Consider the following 25,605-nt stretch of genomic DNA (forward strand, 5'->3'; position numbering starts at 1 on the left):
ACTTTCCCCCTCTTTCTTTTCATATTTACTTAATGCCTATACTTATACTCCCAGAATTCAAAACCCTATAGGAAAGTTTTCATTAAAAACTTTCTGGCAGAAAGCACATGCTTGATGACAACGATATGTACTGAATGTTGGATGAATACATTTGTAGTCATGTAAACAAGACTAAGACAATTCCCCGTCCACGCCCGCCGCCCCCAAGGATATGATACTGAATGAGGAAGAGGGATCGGTAAGGATTAGTAAGGAGAGCCTCAGCCCCCACCTCAGGCACCAGGGAGAGCCCAGGGGCAGAGGGAGCAGTGATTTGCCCTCTCAAGGCTCCTGTTCCGGCTGAGTCTCGCCCTGGTTCCCCTTGGAAAAGCTCAAAACAGCTCCAGGCATACAGTAAGCACTCCATAAGTGCTAATTCCCTTCCCTTGTACCACGGGGTTGCCGTTCTGACAGCTGGACCTCCCCCGAAGGGGCTGGACTGACTGTTCCTGCCCACTGGGACTGTCCAAAGGCTGCTAAGGGACTGTCTCTTGGCCCTAAGTGATCTAGGAAGCACCCGACTGCATTTTTACATTTTAGCTTCTTTAGATTGATGATTAAAAAAAAACAGGTGGATGAAACTCCTTTGTCTGTTTTAAGCAGAGGTATGTGGTCAGAGAGAACCTATTCAAACATCAGCCCTGGCTTCCTCTTCTCCTCCTGAAACTACAGGGGCAAGTGCAGTGCTCTGAGCAGCAGAGCCTGCAGAGCGAAAGCAAGAGTAAGCGAAAGCACGCTTTCTCCCTTAGAGGTGCCTGTGAAGGCAGGAAGCGCCTTCTGCAGGTCAAGTGTAACCTTGACAGCCACGCTGAGCCGGGCCTCGGGCACCACAGTGTGGCCAAGCCGGGTATTACAGACAGAGCCCTGATCCCTGTGAAGCAGGACTGAGCTGGAGTTTGGGATGGTGGTGAGGATTCTCTCTCCTGGGCTTCGCTGGGTCAAGGCTGTGGACTCTACTGACCTAAACGCAACTGACCTACATCTGTAGTGTGGCTTTGTTCATCTTTACCCCGGAGAGCCCCCGCCCAAAGAGGGACGGGGTCGCTGTCAGAGAGTAGCAACGATCAGAACCACTGGTGATTTGATGAGAGAGAAATGGGCTGCTTGGACCATTTGATAAAAAGACAGCTCTGTTGCGCAGGTAATAGAAAAATGAACATGGAGGGGGCCGGGGGACCAGGTGAAAGAGGTGGAGGGATGAAGAAGTGCGGGCTGGTAGCTCTGGAGCAGTCCCAGGGGTGTGGCGTGTAGGAAACAGGGTCAACAGCCCTGTGGCGACTGTGCAGGGGCCGGGGGACCAGAAATACTGGGGGGACGCTTTGTAAAGTAGAGGCTTATGTACTCACGACGCTGTACGCCCCACACCGATGCGAAGTGATACTGGGATAGAAAAGGAAAACTGAATATGGGTTCACAATCTGTATTCTTAATACAGTTTAGCTGCTCAACAAAATAATCGGTAAAACACAGGGTGAGGGTATGTATGCTAGAACAAGTGCCAAATTCATATGAACTGGAAAAGCATTAAACTCAACTCTTCCATGGGTTTTATTCTCTATTAAATTTTCCTAAAGACTACCATCTCCATTCTGCTTAATTTAGAAATGATAGAGTTAGAAAAATCCACCTACCTCAGTTTAAGCACAACATCTAGGTAAATATAGGGTTTTGCCCTATAGAAAACAAATGTCACTCAGTTTTACAAGAGAATTTGAAATAGAACTCTATGAACCTATAAGATTTTCCTTTCATCAACTAATCAATAACATTCTCATCTCTCACCCCAGCACAAAACCATTGCATGAACTGTGGTATATCTGTTCACATGTTAAAAGTGTTTGACCTTTAAGAAACAGACAAATGTGTGATTGGGGTGAGGCTCACCTTAACCCTGACTCTGCTGCTCTAGATTCTTAAATCAGACTTAGAAATCTGTTCTCTTTATCTACATAAGAGATTTTACATTCTTCTCTGCTTCTTAAATGTACACTTAATTTAAAAGTTCCAGTGTTACAGACACAACACAAATGTCCCCTGTAATTACAGCCCCTGGAGTCCTTCCGTGATGTGTGATGTACCTATTTTGTTTTTCTTTTACAAAAATGGGGTCAAGTAGGGCACAGTGGTGGAGACAGACATTTTCCTTTCTTCTTTGGTCTCAGCCACGATTTCACTGTTTTTCATCGCTGTGTGACGCTGCGGTCCACAGCACCCACAGCACGGGCAAACCACCATTTCTTTTACCAGTTGCCGCTGGCAACTGAGCTAGAGAGTCAGAGGCCCACGGGGCTCACCTTCCAGAGAGCCAGGATGAGCAGCATCAGCAGCAGTAAGCCGGCGAAGGCACTCAGCAGGATCACCCACAGGGGCACCCTGCCCGGCGGCGCGTCTTTGGATATCTGAATAGCAAGCTGGAAATGATTGAACAGGGCCGTCAGCTCGGATCCCCATCAGTCAGAACTCCCCCACGCCCAGTTCTCACATGCCATGACTTCCTTCCAGTCTACTTATTCTCATTGCCACACACAGGAAAAACATCGTTTACATGGGAAGACCCCCTTCCTTTATTCTAAATCTCTAACCATGTCAGGTTGCCAAAATTACAGTCCTATCCTTCAGAAATGCACAGATCAGTAGTAAACTCTCTCTGAACCGGAAGGCTCAAAGGTAAAGGGGGTGTAATGCAGGGAGAACCAAAATTTGGTCTAAAGATCTGCTCACGGGCTTTGGCGCGTTATCACAATAGCGTGAGTTGAGGCTGGCATGTCGCCATGGGCTTCGGACATAAAACCGTGAGTAGGTCTTTTTATTTTCATTATGATTCTAATATGCTTTGCCTTTATTTGTTTTTACAAGTTGAGGTGTAATGTTCATACAGTAAAATGCACACATCTCAAGTGTGCATATGAACGAATTTTCGCAGGCAGTTCACTGCAGTGCGCTTCCTGTTATACCTCTAGTCTCTCCCAGTTGACTTGGTGGTAGTCGGACTCTGTACATTAGGCTCCAACTGAAGTGAGACTGTGAAGGGGACAACTGTCAGTGTTCAGCTACGCGAGCTCTGTCACTGAGGCACCCAAACCTCAGTGACACCTGTCTGCTCTGGGGCCCGTCCCTTAGGTTTCTGAGGGAAAAAGAATTCAGGGTAGACATCAGTGACGAACAGCTCAGGCATCTGCCTTTAACAGGAAACATCTCGGTTCCTGAGCTGGAGAGAAGATGGGACATGAAAGAGGAAGCCAGCGGGGAGCTGTCTGCAGGGACTGACTCCTGCTGAAGGCCCGGATGCCCGGATGCCCAGGCAGCGCACCGCTGATGCACCCAACACAGAGCAGGATGGGTGCCCACCTTTCCGGGGCTCCCTGGGCTTCTGGGACAGGAGGCTGGGCGGGACTGGTGACGTCTCTGGGGTCACAGCATTCCAAAGTGACCACTCTGAGTAATTTTCACATTTCCAGTACAATTTTTCTTTAGGATAAAATGGAGGTAAATTGAGCCATGGGGAATTTTAAACTAACATTTGGGGGAAATAAAGCTAATTATAGAGACTTAACAAAACACCTTTAGAAATCAAATGTACTCTTCTCCCGTGTATCAATAATATATACTCGCATGTTTTGGTGCTTACCGGTGAAACTGTGGCTTCTCTACGTGTGGGGCAAGTTTGCGTTTATCAGGATAAGCGCTTTGTATAAAGCAGGTGAACACACACACGTGTTCTGTGTCGCAGGTGAACACACATGTGTTCTATGCCACGGGTGAACACACGTGCTCTCTGCATCACAGGTGAACATACATGTGTGTTCTGTGTAGCAGGCAAACACTCACCATATCTGTGTTACAGGTGAACACACACGTATGTCCTCTGTTACATGTGAACACACATGTGTTCTGTGTTGCAGATGATCACACGCATGGGTTCTCTGTGTCACAGGTGAACACACACATGTTCTCTGTCACACGCACACATCTTAACTTTAAAGGTGGGTATTCATTGACAGTACAATGATGTAGAATAAATAATAATTTGAGTTAAGACATTTTAAAACAACGTTTGAATGTCAGATAGCTTCCAAGCAGAATTTTATGACTTGTGATACCCACATGGGCTATTTGAACTCACCCACGATATGAGGGAAATTATGAGGAAGCACCCGTGTAGCTCAAATACTCTGGCCTTATTTTATAGTAAGACATGAGGGAAAAAGTCTCAAGCCTTTTTTTTTTAACCAGGGACTCAAGCATGAGTTTATATTAGAGAATAAAACTTCTTTTTGTTTCACATTTTTCAATGGCTAAATGAAAAAAACTTCAGAAAACTGACATCTCCCCATACCATATAAAAAACACTTTCTGTCTTTAGCTGTCAACCCCATTTTAAAATGTCACTTTAAAGGTGGAAATCACAAGTGCATTATTTGTTATCACGGTGAGAGTAAAAACATCAATTTACTGTGCCAGTTAGAAGCAATGAAGTCAAACATGGCCTGTTAAGTGTAAATATCACGGCTGCCCCGAATTTCATTCCAAGAAGAACGAAACCACATTTGAGGCTAATCTAGTGCAGTTTGAAGCAAACAGTGTCTGTCACCTCCTGAGAGCGGCACTCGTCACTGTGTTCAGGGTGGAGCAAGGACAAAACATTACGCCACCAAATTTGGAGCGAAACGGAGTTCAGAGCACGGAGCTGTACTTGCCTGCCTGTTCTGATTGCCAGGACTCAACACCAGGGACGAGTTCCCACTCCGAAGCTCTGCCCTCACCGTGAGATTCAAGCTGGAAAAGCGTGCCTGGAAAGCAAATGGGATTTTTATTTTCAGTGCATTATGCCAACCACAACAAGAGCCAGTTGTGTCTGAGTCGTATATATTTTGGTGCAAGTTTCTGTAAGTTTGACAACATCTCCAAATGACCAAAATTTTAGTTAAATGTATTGGCATGATGTTGGACTGGGGTGGTTAATAAAATAGATGGGTTTCGGGGGTACAAGTCTATGAAGCTTCATCTGTATATTGCATTGTGTGCCCACCACCCAAAGTCAAATCTCCTTCTGTCCCCATGAACTTGGCCCCCCTTTCCCTTCACTACCCCCACCCCCTTTTCCGAGAGATCACAAACACTGGTCTTGCCAGCACCCAGATGGACCTGGTGGTGTCAAATGATGCCCGAGCACCCGCCCTCCCTCCCACACTCAAAGTCTCACTTCGGTCGCTGTTAGAGAGCGGACACACTCAGGTTTGTCCTTAGCAAACACACCCCCAAACCCTGCTCCCTTGCGCAGCCGCACTCCGATAACAGGGTGCATGTCAGCGTCTCTCTAGGATTGAACACGGAATGGCCAATGTGGGACAACCTGTGACTTACAAAAGTAGTGACTCAATGTGATCAAATCTAAAAATGAAAATGTCACAGTATTCAATCAAATACTTCTACGACAGAAACAAAACGAAATACAAACTACCTAAGTTCTAGGGTGGTTTTTTGTCAGGGATATGACTTTCTTAGGTGTTAAAGTGTTCTCCAATATGTATATATGATATATAAATGGTATATCTACTTATATAGATATAGGTATAGGTAGTCTGATCGAATACAGTGAGCCCATGATATCCATCAGCTCTATTCTCTGTTAACAGTATCAAGGATTATCTCTCTATAATTCTTTGTCTCTAAAGTGAGTTCTAAAGTGTTAGGATAAGTGCCAACTTTGGCATTATGTAGATGTTTATCTTTCAAAATGCAAAGAAGGAGGTTAATAAAGACTGGGAACTTGCGCGTAGCTGGAAGGGGACCTTGCGGACGGTAACGGTCAGGAAAAGAGGCCCCACGGGCGGGTTCAGTGGAGCCGGGGCTCGGGCCCCTGTTTTTAGACCTCCGGTCTGCGTTCTTTCTGGAGAAGCTCTCCGCTTCGCAGCCACGGAGTGACAACTGCCGTGCGTGGACATCACAGTGTCACGGAACCCGGCGACCACTTACCTTTATGAAGGTCGGTTTCCACAGGACGAGGGACACGTTCACCTGGCTCGCGTCAGAGGGGGTCAGACTGCAGGTGATGGTGGCCAGCTTGCACGCGCGGCAGTCCTGTGTAAACGCCCGGAGGCTCTGTTAGTGTCTCTGACCCGTGACGGGAGCGAGCACTCGAGGACAGGCTGGGGCAGCTGCTTCTGGGCCAGCACGGAGTCTACCCCCCGGGAAGCATGGGGTCGACGTGGCACTGGTCCTGGGCCCTGCACTCACCACAATGGCGTCTCGATTGACATCCTCGGGCTTGAGCATCCTCGTCTTCTTCCCAGAGTTGAGACCAAGAGGATCCCGAAGGTCGTCGGGTCTGCAGTGTGCGTTCTGAGAAATGAAAATATTTCTTTTATCAGACGGCGCCAGGTGTCGACGGGAGAAAGGCCCGGGCGCCCTGGCACGAAGACACGGTGAGCGACTGACTGTCGCAGACACAGAGGGAGACCGGACTTTGGGAGCGTGGGATGTGGGAGGGGCTGCTCCCCGCCGGCTGTGGGCGGCCACTGCGGGCAGCGGGGCAGCGTCCCTGTCTGTGCCTGCGCCTCCTCTGAGCCAAGAGAGGCAGCAGCAGGTCTCTGTGCAGCAGGAAGGCTGCCAGGGGAACTTCCAAAAGTCAGCGACTCCAACCCGTGCGCTGCGGCCCTGGGTGACCGGCAAGGACTGTCAGAGCCTGCCTGCCCGACTGTCAGTCGGGGGAGCTGACCACTTTTCCCTGGATTGTCAGGTTAAGAAATGCCCACAGCCGAATAACAACGGCTGCCTGGTGGGAATGGATCGAGGTTACACCTATTTTTTTTTTTGTCAGATCGGCAAAACTATATTTTTTGGCATGCCACAGATTTTACAATTAGTGTATGTGTGCTATGAGAAAGGTTGAAACTCACCAACTCAAGTCATATTTGTTAGAAAGGCATTGATTTTATAAATTGCCATAATACAGAGGGAGTAAAAAATTAAATATTGAGAAAAGAGAGCATTTGTTATTACATCTGATGTTATTACATGTGATACGAAGATTTCCATCTGTGTTTACATGTTCACCCGGTCATGCCTTCGGACGGAGGCCTCGCACGCACCCAGGGGGAGACGCCACGGCCGTGCGGGGGGGGGGGGGGGGGAGGTGCCGGGAAGCAGCCGCGTGGAGGTCGAAGGGCCACGTTTAGCAAGGAGCTGTTTTCGGATTGTTTGTACCGAAACTGTTTATTAGCCAGAGCTAATAAACCTCTGGCTTCCCCAGGACCCCCTACATCCTCGATGAAAGGTGGTAAGGATAAAGAAAGTTCGTGAATTGTAGGAAGAGCACAGTTTTATTCTTTGTAGATTCTGACCACCTTGCTTTTTAGGACTAGAGGGAAATGCAGTTGGTTTCTTTTCTCCTCACCTTTAGAGAAACATTTAGATAAGCCAACTTATCCTATCTAAATGTAGCTGGCCGTGGTAGCGATTTCCTGATTTTTGAGAATACTTTAAAAATTTTTAAACTTTGAAAAGAAGATTCATTGTGACTTTCTTTGTCGTAAAGACTAAACCATAACAATTAACCACCGAATAGCTTCATTCGGTGTTACAGGTACTAAGGGGTATGATGCTGCTGTGGTTCCGTCTTTGCCGCTGGTGCTCTTGGCGAGAGACAGCCTTGTACTATTCTATGTGCAGACCTGTGCGCTTGGGAGCAATGAAGAAGTCTAGCATTTTCTGAGCGTCTGAAACAAATGAAAGGTGTAACGAGCCTCTCAGGTGGAAGTCGACAGTTAGTCATCTGAGACCTGTGCATTGAAGACTGAGGGCATTGAATAGTGACCCCCCGGAAGATCCGCTCAGGTCCTAAGACCTGGAACCCGTGAACGAGACTTGTTTTGAAATAGGTTCATTGCTGGCGTGATTAAATACGAATCCCAGAGCAGATCATTCTGGATTTAGAGGGGCCCCTAAATCCACGGGGCAGTGTGCCTACGAGCAGACAGAAAAGGGAAGGCAGGCAGGGACCGGGTTATGCTGCCTCAACCAAGGGACGCTGGGGCTGACAGCAGCCACGGGGACCCAGTGGCTTCTCCCTCCAGCCTCCAGAGAGGACCGACACAGCCCACACTGTGACTTTCGGCTCCGGGCCTGCAGAAGTGGGAAGGGATTAATTTCTGTGTCATTGGCCACGCAATTTGGGGCAATTCATTACCACGGCCGCTGCAGAGAACTCAGGCATCTACTAACCAACAGCAGAGGTTATTATATAAAATTTTCTTCTAAATGTCTCTCTTTGTTACTGTGGTAAAGCTCTTTGCCACGAGTGGCGTGTGGAAGAGACGGCTTTAAATACAGACTGAGAAAGGTAACAGCGATGGCAACCCCCAGGTGCCGTGACTCACGTTGGAAGACGACCACCCACTGGGGTACAGCACAGGGTAACCGTCTGATGTCAGGTTGGGGAATGAAATCGACAGGTTAAGTTCTGGCATCGGAAAATGTCCGCTTTTCCCAATCTATAAGAAAAAAATAAAATGTAAGCCTATAGGAGAAAAACCGAATGCGATCCTTTCTTCCTCTTCCAATAGCACCCTTTCTGTCATAAAAAATCAGGGATGTTTGACGGTCAGTGATCCTGTGCCTGGGACACAGCCACGTGTTGTCCCTTCCTCCCTCCACTCCCCAAATAGGACTGACGTTCAAACAAAATCAGATTTAATTTTTTCTCTGTCAGTTACCACGTTCAGCGTCCCTTCCAACATCCGCATCTTTTGGGAGGTGGCCAGGAGAGAGAACTCTCAGCACAGGTGAGTGTATTTTCGTGGGCCTCGGCCCAGATTGCTACAATTCCACAACTCATTTCTCCCCCGGCTAGAGGGCAATGGCCCCGCGGCACAGGCGAACCAGACCTCTGGCTGCCTCTCTTCACAGCCCTGCCCCCAGCTATGGTTGCGTGTCCCTGGCTGCGGACAGAACGGTCCATGAGGTTCAGATAGAGCCCCGTCCAACCTCCACCTGATTTCATCTCCTAACCCCATTCCCACGTCACATCACGTCAGGCCACCCGTGGCGAGTTCTTCCTGACATTTACTTAGAAATCTTGTACTCTGCAGTCAGCATTTCCTTTTTTTGGTTAAAAGCAACATTCCTCATAGAAACACTGAAAAATACTGAAAATAATCTACCATTACCCGCAAACTTAGTCTTTGGGACTATGGCTTATCAGCCACCGAGTAACAAACACACCACCAATCGTTACTGTTTGCTGGCCGCATTGCAGGCCCTGGGCTACCTTTCTCCCTTTATTGCCTTTGCCCCTGTTAACAGCCCTATGACTCGGATTCACTTATCCCTGTTATATCTTCTTAGAAAAACAAGGTTAGAATGAGAATAAAGATATCCCAAGTTCACAGAGTGGATAAATAGTAGAATTAGGGTGTTTTTTCCCAAACGAGCCCTCTGAACTATTATAATAGCTGTCTTTCCACTGAATAACTACATGATAATTTATTTAAGTGATTTTGTGTTGTAAAGCAAGGGCCCCCAACCCCTGGGCCATGCACTGGTACCGGGCCACACAGCAGCAGTTGAACTTGAATGTAACGCACTTGAATCATCCTGAAATTATCCCCTCTACACCAGTCCACAAAAAAAAAAAAAATCATCTTCCAGGAAACCCGACTGGGGTGCCAAAAAGGTTGGGGACCACTTTAAAGCATTTAGATTGTGCCTGGGTTTTAATTTTAAACTACTATAAATAACATTGCTATGAACATCTCTGAGCATAAATTTTTGTCTATCTCACCAATACTAATTACCTGTGGTAAATTTCTAGCAGTAAAGTTACTGGGTTTCCCCTAAAAAGAGTTTGCATTTAAAAAAAGCCTCTATTCCTCCAATTTCAGGTTTTACTCTAGCAAAATAATCAGCAATACAAAAGATTGTACTGCTGAACAATGTTATTTACTTCACTATTGTAACAGATTTGGAGGACCTCTTTCAGGTCTGGACTCTCAAAAATGATGACATATTGACATCTCCAACATTCAAAGTCTCTCTCTCCTTCCCTTCCCTCCTTCCTCCTCCCTTCTCCTCCTCCCTTCTCCTCCTCCCTTCTCCTCGCTCCGCTTTTCCCCTCCTTTCTTGTGTCTCCTTGATTCTCCAATTCTGGAAAGTGAAGGGGGCCAGGAACACCTGGTGGTCTCAGTTCCAAAAGTGCATCCCAGTAGCAGAAGGAGCTAACTTCTGGAGACCAGCGGGTCGCAGGAATCCCAGCGCCAGGCACAGGTGACAACAGTGAAACGCACTGGAGAGCACGCATCCGTCTCCCTTGGAGAGAGGACTTTCGTTTTTGTGGTTGGCAATTTCCAGAGATGAGACCACCTTCACCCGTAATAGTGTCGGTCACATTATGTAATACTTTTGACTGTGTATTTAAACCCCTCATTTGAACTGGGCCCACTGGGACTCGAGTGCCGTTAACTGGAGTCTGAGTCTGTCAGGGGGCGTCACCCACGGTGACAGTCCAGCTCCACTCTGTGGCTGCTTGCTGGAGTGGGCAGGAAAAGTGTGGGGCCCACAACACGGGGAGACAGTTGTCATAACAGAGATAGTACTTACGGGGGGTAGTGAGAACAAAGGTCATAGTATTAATACATATGCGCAGAATGCAAGATGTGGTAACTTGCTGAGTAAAGAAAAATATTGCCAAGGCAATTTTAAATAGTCAACTTCTGCCCTGGCTGGTGTAGCTCAGTGGATTGAGTGCTGCCTATGAACCAAAGGGTCACTGGTTCGATTCCCAGTGAGGGCACATGCCTGGGTTGCAGGCCAGATCCCCAGCAGGGGACACCTGAGAGGCAACCACACATTGATGTTTCTCTCCCACTCTTTCTCCTTCCCTTCCCCTCTCTCTAAAAATAAATAAATAAAATATTTTTAAAAAGTTAAATAATCAACTTCTGAAATAGTAATTATTTTCTTAAAGTGCTTTACTCAGGCATACTAAAAAATACTGTAAATATTACAGGTAGTATCTTTTTGGTTTCACAGTCTATTTTTTTCTGGGAGTTCATTCTAATTAATTGTGTGTTATTATCAAGAAATTAGAGAATTAAGTCTTTAAAGTTGGTTCAAGTACAATGACCAGTTAAATGAAATTATTTTAAAATAGAGAAACTATAAGGAAAATTATGATGGATAGAGACTGCTGAACCAGTATATTTCTACATGTCTACTAAGACTTCCATTTAATTAAAAAATTTACAAATAACTTCTGAAAATACTGATTTAAAGGTAGCTTCTTACCAAGTAGAAGATATTAATTTCACTTCCAACATCCTCGGTAGAATTAATAGCTTCAGGCAGCGTCTCATTGGCCTCAATCGAAATATGGTATTCGCTGGCAGAGCTGCAAAGAATTAATTGGAAGAAGAAAAACAAAACAAACACCGTTTAACTTTTCTTTGGCCTCATTCCTTTCTTTCTTCACACCAGATAACCCCAGAAAAAACAGTTACAGAGCTTTCAAGTCACAGGCAAATCCTTTCACTCTGAAGCCTAAAATCAAACCTTTGAGGAAGGTGTGAAGGATTATGGGTAATTTAGTCCAGTCGTCACTGATGCTTAAATGGCCTTAAAGTGTTAAAATATATATAGTTTTTTTAATTAAAATATCATTGTTACCAAATGAAAAGTTTCCAAGAATTCACTAATATCATATTTTGTGAATAGTCAGGCTAAAACTCGGTGTTTTTAGTAGTGTGGAATTTTAAATAGATTTTTAAACATTGTTACTTTTTCACTGTTTCAAGTTCTACGTTTACTACTAAACTTAAAAATTCAATCTTTTCTATACTACTTCTTCATGATCTTTGGGTGAACTTAGTAGAATAAAATATAATATAAACATATTTTTAAGCAGCACTTCGGTTAAGGGAAGAGAAATAAAAAATATAAGTATTTGCCAAAACTTGATTTTAAATAAAGGAAAAATTCTTGGGATAAGAGTCAGTCGGCATAGCAACACAGAAAAGAGCCAATAAAATCTACAGGGTAAGAGATAAAAGCAAAACCCTCCTGCCTACCCTACAGTCCTCTCAATGCTGTGTTCTGTTACCAGTAGAAGGAAAAAGTGTGGAAAACAAATTAATGAACTGATAAGACTTTTAAACTAAACTCGACTCTGGTTCTCACACTTTTTGCAGTCGGTGCACCTGTGTGTTCACACCAGGCGTGCGGTCCTGCTTAGACAAGGGAGCCCAGGGCAGGGAAGTGTGCCCGACGTGACCGGTGCTGTGTGCGTCCGAAGTCCGCAGGAGAAAGGACAGCGTGTGAAAAGTACAGAAATAAGCAGCTCTTGCCAAGGAGACCTGGTTTAATGCTGTGTACCCAGAACGGACAGGCCACTCAGGTCCCACACAATGAAAACGGCAGCCACGGCTCTGCGGGGGGGGGCCTGTGAGAACAGCTGCCTTTTGTGCAGGGCTTCTGGGCCTTGGCGTGCACTTGGCCGTGAGACGGGGCTCTGAGGCAGCCCCTCCCATGGGCACCTCGGGTTTAGGTGACTCTGTCTGCTGGCTCCCACGCTTCAGAGGCCTGAGGGCTGCCTGCGGTGGGTCTGGGGTGGGACCCGACAGTTTGCCTCTCCGGTGAGTTAGGGGCCCGATCGGATGCCGTGATCGGGGACCCCTGGGTCAGTAGAAAGGCATCACCCCCACGAGCGGCTTCCTCCTACCTGTGAAACTGGAGTCCGACTTCGTACTTCACTGGGAGGGAAATGCTGACCTCGTTATCAGAAAGGGTTTCCTCGGGTTCTTCGCTGTCACTGGAAAATGCACCGCACAGTCAGACAAACTGTTCAACCACCGACCGACCGACTACTGGGGGCATTTCTGAGCCCTTGAAAGATAAGCTTAAGCTGGTAACTACAGGAAAGCACAAAAGAGTTCAATCTGGATTTTTTTAATGAGCCAAGGAAAGAGGTCGGAGAGGGGCTGGTAAGACGGTCCCAAATTGATTGGGAGGAGCCCCTCGGGTTGAAAGCCAGGCTGGCTTCGTCCCAAGTTTCTCGGACTTCCTGGAGGGTGACGATGAGAATCCTTGGGCCGGTTCTGAAATACACAGGTTACTGAGCCTCTCTTCTGGGAGCACGGCTTTCACAGGTCCAAGTTGGGGCCTGGGGCTTCTGTGGTTTTAACAGGCGATTCCTACTCGTTCATCAGAGATGAGGGCCTTACAAAGGGACACGGCTGAGGTCACACACCTGAAACTGGGTCTGGAAGCTTCTGTCTTCAGCTTCACAGTCTTTCTAAACCAAGGACTCGGTGCTCACAGTGCTTGTTCAACCCCGATCTCTGCCCACGGTTTTAGTCATCATTCCAGTTACACGTTATGTAAGCACATGCAGATATATATGTACACACAGGGGTACACGTACATGTATCTCCCAATCCCCTGCATTTCAAAAGCACGGACGAGTGATTTCACAGTTACCAACACTGGCTCTGGGGTCAGAGTTCATGGGATTGTTGGTGCACACGGGCACACTTCGGGTAAGTTAGTTATTCCCTGTGCCCTGGTTTTTCCACCTGTGAAATGGGGATTTTATTGAAATAATCAATAACTGGTGAGTGAGAAGTGGGTGCAAAGTGCTTCCCAGAGGGAATAATAAGTGTCAGCTTTGATTATTATTATTATCACACACATCCCTCCACCGAGCGGCCAAGAGCCTAGCATTCTGGCTCACAGAGTGGCCGGCGAGGGCCTTCTTAACGTCTGTACGTGGCCCCCAAGGGTATCCTGTGGCCAAGGGTATCCTGTGGCCTGTGGGTGACAGGGCAGTGAGGGCAGCCCCTGGCTCGGGGAGAGATCTGGGTGTGACTGGGCTTTCGTTATGAACAGTCCCTCAGCACCCACCCATTTCACCCTGCAGCCAAATGAATTTCCCCAAGAAGCAGCTCTATACCTGCAAGTCCACCTCTCAAAACCTTTTCTGGCTCCTCATGGCCTATTCAGTTAAGAAAAAAATGGCCTGCCCTGGCTGGTGTGGCTCAGTGGCTTGAGCACTGGCCTGTGAGCCAAAACATCGCTGGTTCAATTCCCAGCCAGGGCACACACCTGGGTTGCGGGCCAGGCCCCCAGTAGGGCGTCTGCAAGAGGCAACCGATAGATCTTTCTCTTCGCACATCTATGTATCTTGGCTGCTCTTCCTCCCTCCCTCCCTCTTTCTCTGAAAACAAATAAGTAAAATCTTTTTCTAAAAAACGCCTCAGTTCTGACATTCAGTACCTGCCATACCACGGTGGGGTGCACACTCCTTACGCATCCTGTGTAGCTGAGTGGAAATGAACTGCCGAGTACCCTCCCAGCTGCTCCAGGGACCCACCTTTGAGTTTTTGCTCAAGCTGCACATTTTGTCTGCAGTGCTTCACACCGGTCCCGCTGACTCCTTTGTGAATTGTTATCCGTCCATTAAGGACCTTCTCAATTATAATCTTGATGAGGCTATCTTGAGTTCTCACTGCTAAACAGATATACGTTCCCCCTCCATTAAGTCTCTGTCTGACTCAAGGTTTAGGTTTCTCTGATGGGTTTTCCTTATTCTGCCCTGAATGGCAAGAATGTAGACACTAATATCCACCCGGGATGGTGACACTCACCCCACAGAGAGGCTCCCGCCCTTATTAAGTTTTATTTTCCCTACAGTGTCTAGTTTAGTATCTTGTCCATTGTAGATTTCAAATAAATATTCGTTGAGTTGCACTGAACTGAGCATACAGCATTAATCTATCCATTGATTCACGCAACATTTACTGAGTGATGATTAGATACCAGGCACTATGCTAATTACTTGGGAATAAAGCAATAAAACTATAACCCAGGGGCTTTTGGATGATTACAATTGGGAGAAAGTTAAGCCGCTATTTCAATTTTCTTATTAGCCTTTTGGTTTTTTTAGCCTATGTGTCCTATGTTATCTTTCAGAAGCTTTGATTGATTTGGATGCAATTAATTAAACTACTGAAAGTTATCACGATGCTACATCTGTCTAATGCCTTCGTTGGCCTTGCTGGGCAGCCAGTACCAGTTTTTAAATCAGCCGGGCCTGGAGAGTTTAAATGAGTTTAAATGCAGTTTGGCAGATGTAAGTGATGTGATTACAACATGTTCTGCAGCTCATCCAAAAAAAGTGGCTTAATCCAGTTAGAGAATTAAATTATTTCTATTAAATAAAAGGGCCTTTATTACTCCCACACATGCGCTCATGCAAACCGACCTTGTTGCGCTTAAGTGGATGGTCACATTTTCCATGAGATAGGACGTGTTGAACTGGAATAATATTTTGAAAGTCACCTGTGAAATAAAAATATACATCTTTAGTTTATCATCTGATAAAGAAAACATTTACTTTGATTAAAATATTCAGTTACATAAAAGATACTACCTAGCCCTGGCTGGTGGAGCTCAGTGGATTGAGTGGGGGCCTACAAATCAAAGGGTCGCTGGTTCCATTCCCAGTCAGGGCACGTGCCTGGGTTGCAGGCTGGGTCCCCAGTGGGGGTACAGGAGAAGCAACCACATCGATGTTTCTCTCCCTTTCTCCTTCCCTTCTCCTCTCTCTAAAAATAAATAAAATCTTTAAAAAATATTACCTAAACTCATACGGTGAAGTTATTTAAGAAGTATTGTGGTGGTGGGAAAATGGACATAGCTGTATTTAAACAACAATAAAAAATGTGAAAAAAGAAGAAAAATATTATCTTACAAAAAAACTCATCACATCTCAAAACTAGAAAAAGATACGGTGTATACATACTTTTCAACATGAAATGCAATATGCTTTGCACATTAATATTGAATTCAAACACTTTACTCAAACTATATTCATGACGATAACTCATACTAAACATAAACCATTCCACGAAGGTCCACCCTATTTGTTTTATTATTATTACCATAGACCAGAAGGTCACAATAATAAACAATATAATTACGAAGTGATCATAACTAAAATCTCTGTAAATCTTCAAGTATCAGCAATCACCTGTGCATATTTATTGTAAAACAGAGGAAAAGATACTTGGCGCCATTAATTTGATTGTGTAAAAAACTCTGGGACCTTCAGGGAATGACAACAATGAAGTAAAACAAAAGACTTGGCTGTTTAGAACAAACTGAACCACCGAAGAGCAGTGAGTCGAGTTTACAAAGAAAGGCTCGCAGGGTTAAAGCGAGACCTCTGGGAAATGGAAAAGTGCTTTCGCTGCGTTGACGCTCTGGCACATGTACACACCTGAGCACAGACAGGAACTCCGTGATGCACGACTCTTTGCAAACACCAGGAGGCAGGCCGGGAGCCGGGTTTGTTGGAAGACACGCCCACACTGAGTCCCAGTCTGAGAGCCCTCACTGGTGTTTGTGAAACTGTGTTTGCCGTTCTCGAGACTGATCTCAGTTTGTGCCCTGTTGGGATTTTGGCCAGCAGTATAGACGGCCCAAAACGCGCAGGGTGTAGAAACCACCTGCAATTTCACCTTTGTAGTTAAGTGCTAGACAGGACAGAGTTGGGTGATCAACACTCTGCCAACCAACACAGACACCACCACGGAAGGGTAACTAGAACTCCAGGGTCAGGACATGGGCCTGGTTGTGCCATGTTATTATTCACAGGGATTCCCCCCCCCCCCCGCCGGTGTTTTCCTCTTCCACGTATTTCTTGAGTGACATTAAAAACTATTTCTTCTAAAAATCTTCAGCTCTGCGGTTTTCCTCTTGCTCTGAAATAGCCATCGCAGTTCTGGTAGCGGCTCTACTGGGTGGGCGTGAACCACCACAGCCAAAGGGCCAAACTGCCAGAGCCTCTCAGTGAAACCCTGTTTTCCTGCCTTCCCTGGGCCCCCCAGGCGGCCTGGACGTGGGAGCCGGGGGGGCTCCTGGCGAGGTAGAGGCCCCCCCAGAAGGGCAGGCTGAAGAAGCCGCCTGGTGCGTATTAATCTGACCCTGAAGTGCTTCAGCCCTGAATCTAGATCTTAAAACCAAAGTGTATCTTAAGTGTGAAACCATCTAAAAATAAGTTGCAAAATATTCCAATTATCTCCCCATCTCCCTACTGGTGACATGAGACACTTTGATTTAGGCTTTTACCCTAAGCAGGAAGGAATTGCTAAAAAAATGGTTAATAAATGATTAAGACTGTAATTAATGTCTCTAATGGTTAGAATATAACATGAAGCATGACATTATTCTTTGAGAAAGTGAGATAATCCCATGGTTCATCAAAGTGGTCAAAGGAAGGAGTAGATAAAAACCGACATTCCTTATTTCCATGTCAAATTAGAGGAATTATGAGTGTGTTTTTTCAAATGTGAAGCGTGTTTTATAGATTTGTAGAGAAGGAATTCAATTTCATGGTAAATTTTATTTGGATAGTCAAGAAAAAGACTTTATGATGAGATTCCAAAAATAAACTGGTATGTCCTGTTTGTTCCATAAACTAAAATGGACACAGAAGAGATTAGTGAATTTGGAGATAATTACTGTGATTCATCATTTCCTGGAACACGAGTGACATGCATCGAAGGGAAGGCCTTTTGGAATTCTTATTCGCAAAAAGAAAAGCTAAGAGATTTTGTCAGAGATATGTGACTGCTATTTCCAGATGTCCACCCCAGTGTCCGTGACGTTTCAGATGGAGACCAGGGGCTATTTTGAGGTCTTATGTTATAAACTATTAGAATATGAGAAAGTTGGAATAACTATTGGGGACAGTGTTTCCCTTCTTTGTTTAAATCCAGGTCAAGTCAGTAAAGTACCTTCCTACCTGAATCATTTTGAGTAATTAAATATTTCCCTCACTAACTTAATAGAAAACAGAGGAGCAAATATTTATTGAAATGCAACTGCCAATGAAAACATATGCAAATATCTTATTTATCATCAAGTGAGATGATCATTCTCTGCTTTCCATGGAGACAAATATTGTCTTTAATATTGAATGTATTTAATAGTTAATAAAATTTCTTACTTCATTTCTCTTCACTTACTATGTGAGGTTCTACCCAGGGCAATTAGGTAAGAAAAAAAATAATAAAAATCATTAAATCGGAAAGAATGCCTCTATTTGCAGACAACAAGATCTTGTATATAGACTATTTTGTGGAATCCTCTAAAAAGGTATTAGAACTAATAAATAATTTCAACAAGTTGGCAGGGTAACTGATCAATATTTCAAAATCAATTGTATTTCTATGTAGTAGCAATAAAAAACCTGAAAATAAATGTAAGAAAGTAACTCCATTTAAAATAACATCAAAAAGAATAAAATGCTTAGGAATAAATTTAAGAGCAAAATGTATATTCTGAAAATTACAAAACACTTTTGAAAGCAATAAAGAAAATCTAAATAAGTGGTAAAACATCTGATTGTTGTGGATAAGAAGACTTGATATTTTTAAGGGGGTAAGACTCTCCGAATTGATGTACAGATTCAATGCAATCCCTACCAAACTTCAGAAAATAACAAGCTGATGCTAAAGTACAAATGGAATGAAAGGGACCTGGAATAGCCAATGGTTTTGAAAAAAGAAAACAGCTGGAAGACTTACATTTCCTGATTTCAAACTTACAACAAAGCTGCAATCATCAAAACAGTGTGACATTGAGGTAAAGATGGACATACTGATTAGTGGACTACAATTAAGAATCCAGAAACAAACTCGGGTGTTTTCAGTCAATTGATTTGCAGTGAGAGCACCAATATAATTCACTTCTGCAGACACACAGTGTGGGACACCTGGAAATGCTCAGACAAAGGATGAAGCTGGACTCTTCCCTTACACCAGCCTCACACGTTCATGAAAACGGAGCGCAGACCGAAATGTAAGAGCTAAAACCATACAACTCTTGGAAGAAAAAATAGGAGTAAGCCGTTGTGACCTTGATTTAGGCAAAGCCTTCCTGCATACAGCACCAAAAACACGAGTGATAGCAGAACAAATAGGTAACTTTTATGCATGTGAGGACAAGACCAAGAGAGCGAAAAGTCAGTGCACAGACTGGGAGACGATGTGTGCAAGTCATGTATCTGAGAAGCAACTCGAATGAAGAATGCATGAAGAGCTCATACAGATCAATAAAAAAAAGACATCCCAATGAAACAACAGCTGATGGACCTGAGTAGACATTTCTGTGCAGATACACATGTGGCCAATGAGCACGTGAGAAATGTTCAGTGCCACGGGCCATGAGGAAGTGCAGATTAAAACCACAGTGAGATACAATTCACACCCACGAGGATTATTAGTGAAAAGACAGTGACAAGGTGAAGAAACTGGAACCCTCACGCATCGCTGGTAGGAATGTAAAATGGTGTGGGGGCCACTGTGGAGAACAGTTTGGCAGCTCCCCAAAGTGTTACACATAGTTTCCATGTAACCCAAGACTTCCCTCCCTACACTTACACCCAAGGGAACTGAAAACACACATCCACACCAAAACCGGTACACAACTCTTCACAGTTGCATTATTCACTGTAGCATTATATGCAGTAGCATTATTCACTGTAGCATTATATGCAGTAGCATTACACACTGTAGCATTATACGCAGTAGCATTATTCACTGTAGCATTATACACTGTAGCACTATACACTGTAGCATTATACGCAGTAGCATTATATGCTGTAGCCAAAAGGTGGAAACAACCTCAATGCCGATCACCCAATGCATTAATGAGCAAAAGGTGACACATGATGGAGTATTATTTGGAAATAAAAAGGAATAAACTACTGATATATAAATTAGCCTTGAAAATGTTATGCTAAGTGGAAAGCCAATCACAAAAGACTGCATACTGTATGAATTCATTTACATAAACTATCAGCACAGGCAAATCCACGAGAAAGAGGGTGGATTGGTGGATGTCTGGGGTTGGGGGATGGGGTGTTGAGGGAAAGAGCACAGCAACTGATCACATGTGCGGGGTTCCTTTGGGGCGGGCGCGAGAATGTTCTGACATGGATCGTGGTGACTGTCACACAATTCGCAGCCTGGTGAATACACAGAAACCCCTTGAATGACACACTTTAAATGAGGGAGTTGTGTGGTGTATGAACTATTATGTCTCCATGAGGCTGTTATTAAAAAGAGAGAGGACCGTGACAGCAGAGTTTCTGTGCGAAGGTCTAACCTGACCTGCACGAAAGCCCCTCTAGGGACAGTCCCTGCAGGTCAGAAAGGTCTGCCCTGCAGCGACTTCCGGGAGAGGATGTTCTAGTTCCACGCCGACAGATAGGCCATCCGGCATAAACTCAACCTTTGGGTGCGGCGATCGAGTGTGGCTCACGCAATAATTGCCTCTTGAAACCAAGAGCTCAACGTGCAAACTCAGCCTTCTTCACCGACACCTCCCTGAAGTACCACGAGAAGGAATTGTATAGCTGGCACTGAAAAATGTGGTTTTTCGCGCCCAACTGCCACACGCACTCGGGGTGACCCACTCACCATTTCTCCTCTCCTCAGGAACGGGTATCCAACTTTGCACGTGAGGTTGTGATTGGATTCGCAGCTGTCTTTTTGGATAGCCTAGAAGAACGGAAACAGAGTTAGAGCCGACACGCAGGTGAGATCCTTGGTCTCAGTTTTCTAGAATTTTCCCAGCTGTGCTTGCACTCTGCCTTGCTAAGATTTGCCTTTCGATTTCACTGGGAAAGTCACGGCATTCTGGGGCCACCCATTCCGCACCCCGTGGACGTCTGAAAACATCACTTATGATGAGCGGGGCCCGGAAGAAGGATGGAGCATTTCACACAGTTCCAGCTGCATCTTCCTTCCCGCGTGGAGTGGGAGAAGTCACAGCACCCGCCCCACAGGGGCACAGGCAGCTGCATGGAAGGCCACAAGGACCAGCCTGGCGTGTGCGAGCCCAGCGGGAAGGGCAGCTGGGGAGAACAGCATGGACCCCGCCTGGGACCACTGGGCTTTGAACTCTGGATTCACCCCTCTCACCTCAACCTCGTCAAGAGTCCTGATTTTCTGTCGAGTGGGGTCGGCTATCCTCCATCTCATTAAGTTTAAAATGCCGTTTAATATGACACCTCATTATTTCAATATACCGATACAAAGAAAATATAATGCTGCTGGATTAATAAGCATACCATCAATTGTAAAATTCAACTACAGAAATGGTAAAATGTGCAGGGAACGGGTTGATTTTAGAGTCTCTGCGTTGCAGTGATGCCTGCTTGGGAAAGAATCGCTGAGAGCAGAACCAGAAGCCGGGCACCCGCTAAGACTCAAGGAAAGGTGGCTGTTTAGGGGACTGTTGTCATGGGAACTGGGAGGGGGGCGAGCCGCTGGTTTTGGGCATTACCAGGGGTCTCTCCACCCAGGCCGGGAACGCAGTGAGCGGTCACAGGCAGTGACCGGGGCAGTACCATTTTCCTGTCATCACCCTGCACATTTGGGTTTATAATTAACATTCTTAACTGAAAACACGTGGTCGTCATACAGAACATTTTTTCATACCTTAGTCATGTTGCTAAGTGATCTCTCGGCAAATGGAGAAAAATATTAGGAGAAATATAAAGTCACAGAAACTAAACGACAAAATTTAATATCACCTATGGTAAGCGTATTGGCTTTTAAATGCCTAATATTAAAAGTATGGATTCATTTATAATTAGTTTGTACAAATGCATACAGAATTTAACTCAGGGCAGTTCATTCAGAGATCAGAATTAAAAGCAAAGTGTGCACTAATTACTTCTGATCCAGCATCTTGTGTAGCTTTGTTATTGCCAAAATCATGGGAAAACTTCTGGGGGGGCAGCGAGGCAGTCATTTCACACACTCCCCCGTCCACGTGAGGGTCCCACAGAAGTGGAAGTATCTTGATCTTTCCGCCTGTAAGTGTGTTTCAGTCAACACCTGCCTCATACCCTCTCTGCGCATCCATTACATGGCTCTGACTTTCACGGTTGTGTTTATTTTGTTTGACTCAGCCTCAGGTGCGGCGCTGTGAGGATTCTGATACATAATTTCAATATGTCAGAGACCCTTTCCTTGTCCTGACCCTGAGAAGAGAATTACATCTCTAAAGAATTACATCAAAACCAAAGCTCTCAAGAACATTCTGGTATTTTCACCATCAGATGGTACTAATTTTGTACAAAATGTGCTCTCTTCCTATAAAATCAGTGTAATAGAATAACTAGCTCAGCTGTGTGAAAAGTAGGCTCAAGACGTCATCACCCCAGGAACAAACCGGGCAGAACAGAGCGCGCACCTCGATCCCGGAGAAAATGAGGTTCGGGGAGTAGTGCGCCATGGTCCTGGTGTTGTAGGCACTGTCGCCCTTGTTTCTGACCGTGAGGCTGACGTTGAACTTGTCGCTGTGGGACCGGATGAGCAGCGGGCTGTGTTCCGGGGTGGAGACGCCCAGGGCGAGGTCCGAGATGCACTTGTCCTTGTTCCCGCAGTCTTTGGCGAAGGGGATCTGAAACGGTCCGGGGAGCATTTTTCAAATTTTGGTTTAGTGTTAACTGAATACAAGAAATGGCCGAGTGATGAATGAGGTGAGCAACTCCTAAGGACAATCGATTCCACTGCAGGAATCCTAGGACAGTTTCCATTTGTCCCCACAATGTGTAGGGGAACTGAGTAAACTGTTACTTTTGGATACAAATTCTTCCGGTCCTTTAAAGGATGCAGTTTCCACAAACGAGGCCCGTTGGCTTTGGTCTGCGAGAACAGGAGGGCTTCAGAAACCCAAGTCAAGCACTGTGACAGAACGCTTGAACACTCACTCCAAAGACGAGATGTTCTGTTCAGAAGAATCGGACGTTACGTGGGACCATACCCGAGTTCCGTCCGCAAGGTGGAAAACGGTCAAGCCACACAACTGGAGCTTTCCCTGCCTCCTCTTCCTCACAAAGGCCTCCCCGCTGACCCTCTTTATCCAATTCATCACCAAGAGCTGCCCTTTCTACCTCTCCCCGAATTTCCCCCCTTTCTGTTCCCTTTCCTGCCTCCTCTGGTCCGGCCGCCCTCCTTTCCTCTCTGACCTAAAGGGACAGCTTCCCAGCTGGCCCCCTGCTCCCACTGTGCTTCTGCGGTCACTCTCCACCTTGCGGCCAGAGTGACCCTCAACGCCGTGCAGACCCAGAGCCGCCACGGAACCGAGTCCAGCCGTTGACAGCACTCCACGGCTCTTCTGAACATCCAAACTCTGTGCGGGGCTGAAGGATGAATGACTGCTCCTGTCTCTGCCCCACCTCACCTTCCCTTCGCCCTTCACCTTCAGCTGCACTGCTGAGGTCTGGCTCTTTATGCCTCAGACCCTTTACATGGCCCCCTGCTCAAACATGGTTCCCTCCATGCATCCAGATAGAGTGGACAGTCATTCATTCTACAGCCTTGACTTCAGGGCGTGCCCTCTGACACCCCAAACCAGGCAGAAGTTCCTCTGGAGCTCTGACGTCCTCCTGCCTGGCCCGCCCTCTAATGACTGCTTACCCTGAGTCTGCCAGGCCAGCCAGAGGCTCTGGTGCCTGGTGGGTGGAAGACTCTCACCAAAGAGACTGGGGAAGGAGGACAGAAGGAAGGAAGGAAGGGAGGGAGGGAGGGAGAGAGGGAGGGAGGGAGGGAGGGAGGAAGGAAGGGAGGGAGGGAGGGAGGAAAGGAAGGAAGGAAGGAAGGAAGGAAGGAAGGAAGGAAGGAAGGAAGGAAGGGAGGAAAGGAAGGAAGGAAGAAAGGAAGGAGGGAAGGAAGGAAGGAAGGGAGGAAGGGAGGAAGGAAGGAGGGAAGGAAGGGAGGAAAGGAAGGAAGGAAGGAAGAAAGGAAGGAGGGAAGGAAGGAAGGAAGGGAGGAAGGGAGGAAGGAAGGAGGGAAGGAAGGAAGGGAGGAAAGGAAGGAAGGAAGGAAGAAAGGAAGGAGGGAAGGAAGGAAGGAAGGGAGGAAGGGAGGAAGGAAGGAGGGAAGGAAGGAAGGAAGGAAGGAAGGAAGGGAGGGAGGGAGGGAGGAAGGGAAGGAAGGGAGGAAGGGAGGGAGGGAAGGAGGGGAGAAAGAAGGAGAGTGGGATATGGGAACTCGGGGAAAGCTGAGTCCCGGTCCCGGTATTTCCCTGCCGGTGCCACGCCTGGGACCCATCCTCCTCCAGGCTCTCTCACTCCTTCCCAGGGCTGGGGCCGTGGGCTCGGAACGTGGGAGCAGGACCTGGCTGAGCACGGGTCAGTCCCTGCCCGTCCCTTCCACTCTAGGGACCACGGTGTGCCCATGCCAAGCAGGCCTTCTGCGAGTTTGACGAGGTGGCCCCATGACGGCGGCCTGAGCCCTGAGCACTGCTGGGGACCCGCTTGGTCATCTGTGGCCTGAGTCTGGTTCAGCAGGACTCGGCCAAAGTCACTCAGACACAAATTCCATCCTGGCCGAGTCCAGGACAAAGGTTAAAGTGTCCATGAAGACCCAAAAGACTTCGGCAAATTTGGAAACTAGTTCATTCCTTTTCACACCAGTGCTTGATACTGACTTACACCTCGAATAGTTCCAACAAGCGAAGTCAAGTACGTTAACGTTCACTAGTAATAAAAGGGCGCTCTGATCCACCAACCCACGTCTTTCTTGAAACTGGTCCTGAATTCAGGAGAGACAGAAGCAGCTGTCAACTGTAAGTTCCCTTAAACTCCAACGACAGAAAGTGAAAACAACCGGGAAGAGCCTACAAGGGTCTGGATCTTTTTAAAATATAATTGATTTAGAGATGCGTGTGTACCTGCTGGAATATGCCGTACCTTGTCATGCACACACACATACAACCCTGCATCAACTGTATATGTGTGTCTGCTCAGGTATTTCAAGTTTTTCCTTAATATATTCACAAACAGGCATTCCAAAGTGAAAAGAAACAAGACTTACATATTCATGTACTGAACTGGGCAGCGAATCGTCCAGAATGGGCCCATTGTCTGGACTGATAAGGTTGAAATCCAAGGTTACCCTTACAGAGTCCCGGAAGTCGTGCTTGTCCTAGAGGTCGAAACATACAATGCATCATTGGTGTCGTGTTTACTGGACATTCTGACCTTGACAGGGCTCCCTTCTCCTGCCCCTGGGAGTCAGCCCTGCTAGAACACTCTTGGGCACCTGGTCTGACGTATGACCTCCTCAGACTTTGTTTTGCTGGGGACGGCCTGCCCTGGGCCAGGAGAGGGGCCACAGCTAGAATCCAGAGAGAGGCTCCAGGTGACGACAGGCTGGCCTGCCTCAGCTTCTCCGAGGGGCCACTGGAGGGGACAGGACGTGTCACACCTGGTCACTGGGAGCCAGTTGCACAGCAGTCTCATTTCCCCTGAGACCATGAGCTCAAACTGCTGTGCGGCACTTCCAGGAAAGTCTCCCAATTCGGGAGAGCAAACTTCTTTTGAGTTGCACTTCACTAATACGCTACATATCTTGAATTGTGAGACTTATATGAGGTGAATGACATGTAAATAATGCTGATACGGTCAATATTGTTCAGACTGTCAGCAGTAACAACAGCATTCATGGCCTGTCCAGAGTGATCAGCTTTATACACATTGAGCAGTGTCATTTC

At 46.3% G+C, this 25,605-nt stretch overlaps 1 protein-coding gene across 1 annotated transcript in view; it reads right to left on the reverse strand.

Annotated features, from left to right (window-relative positions):
- ITGA1 (integrin subunit alpha 1) overlaps positions 1–25,605 on the reverse strand; it is a 138,107-nt gene that overhangs the window by 2,274 nt on the left and 110,228 nt on the right. The window contains exons 18-28 of the mRNA XM_037145112.2: positions 24,927–25,037; positions 22,300–22,509; positions 20,517–20,597; positions 15,293–15,369; positions 12,752–12,841; positions 11,323–11,425; positions 8,418–8,531; positions 6,277–6,381; positions 6,016–6,120; positions 4,737–4,829; positions 2,334–2,450 (exon numbers count right to left, since the gene is read on the reverse strand). Of these exons, the coding sequence (XP_037001007.2) occupies positions 2,334–2,450; positions 4,737–4,829; positions 6,016–6,120; positions 6,277–6,381; positions 8,418–8,531; positions 11,323–11,425; positions 12,752–12,841; positions 15,293–15,369; positions 20,517–20,597; positions 22,300–22,509; positions 24,927–25,037 (1,206 nt within the window). The remainder of the gene's footprint in view (positions 1–2,333; positions 2,451–4,736; positions 4,830–6,015; positions 6,121–6,276; positions 6,382–8,417; positions 8,532–11,322; positions 11,426–12,751; positions 12,842–15,292; positions 15,370–20,516; positions 20,598–22,299; positions 22,510–24,926; positions 25,038–25,605) is intronic.

This window comes from Artibeus jamaicensis, unplaced genomic scaffold (genome assembly GCF_021234435.1).
Source record: "Artibeus jamaicensis isolate MK-2021 breed Jamaican fruit bat unplaced genomic scaffold, CSHL_Jam_final scaffold_369, whole genome shotgun sequence".
In the NCBI taxonomy this organism is placed as follows: Eukaryota; Metazoa; Chordata; class Mammalia; order Chiroptera; family Phyllostomidae; genus Artibeus; species Artibeus jamaicensis.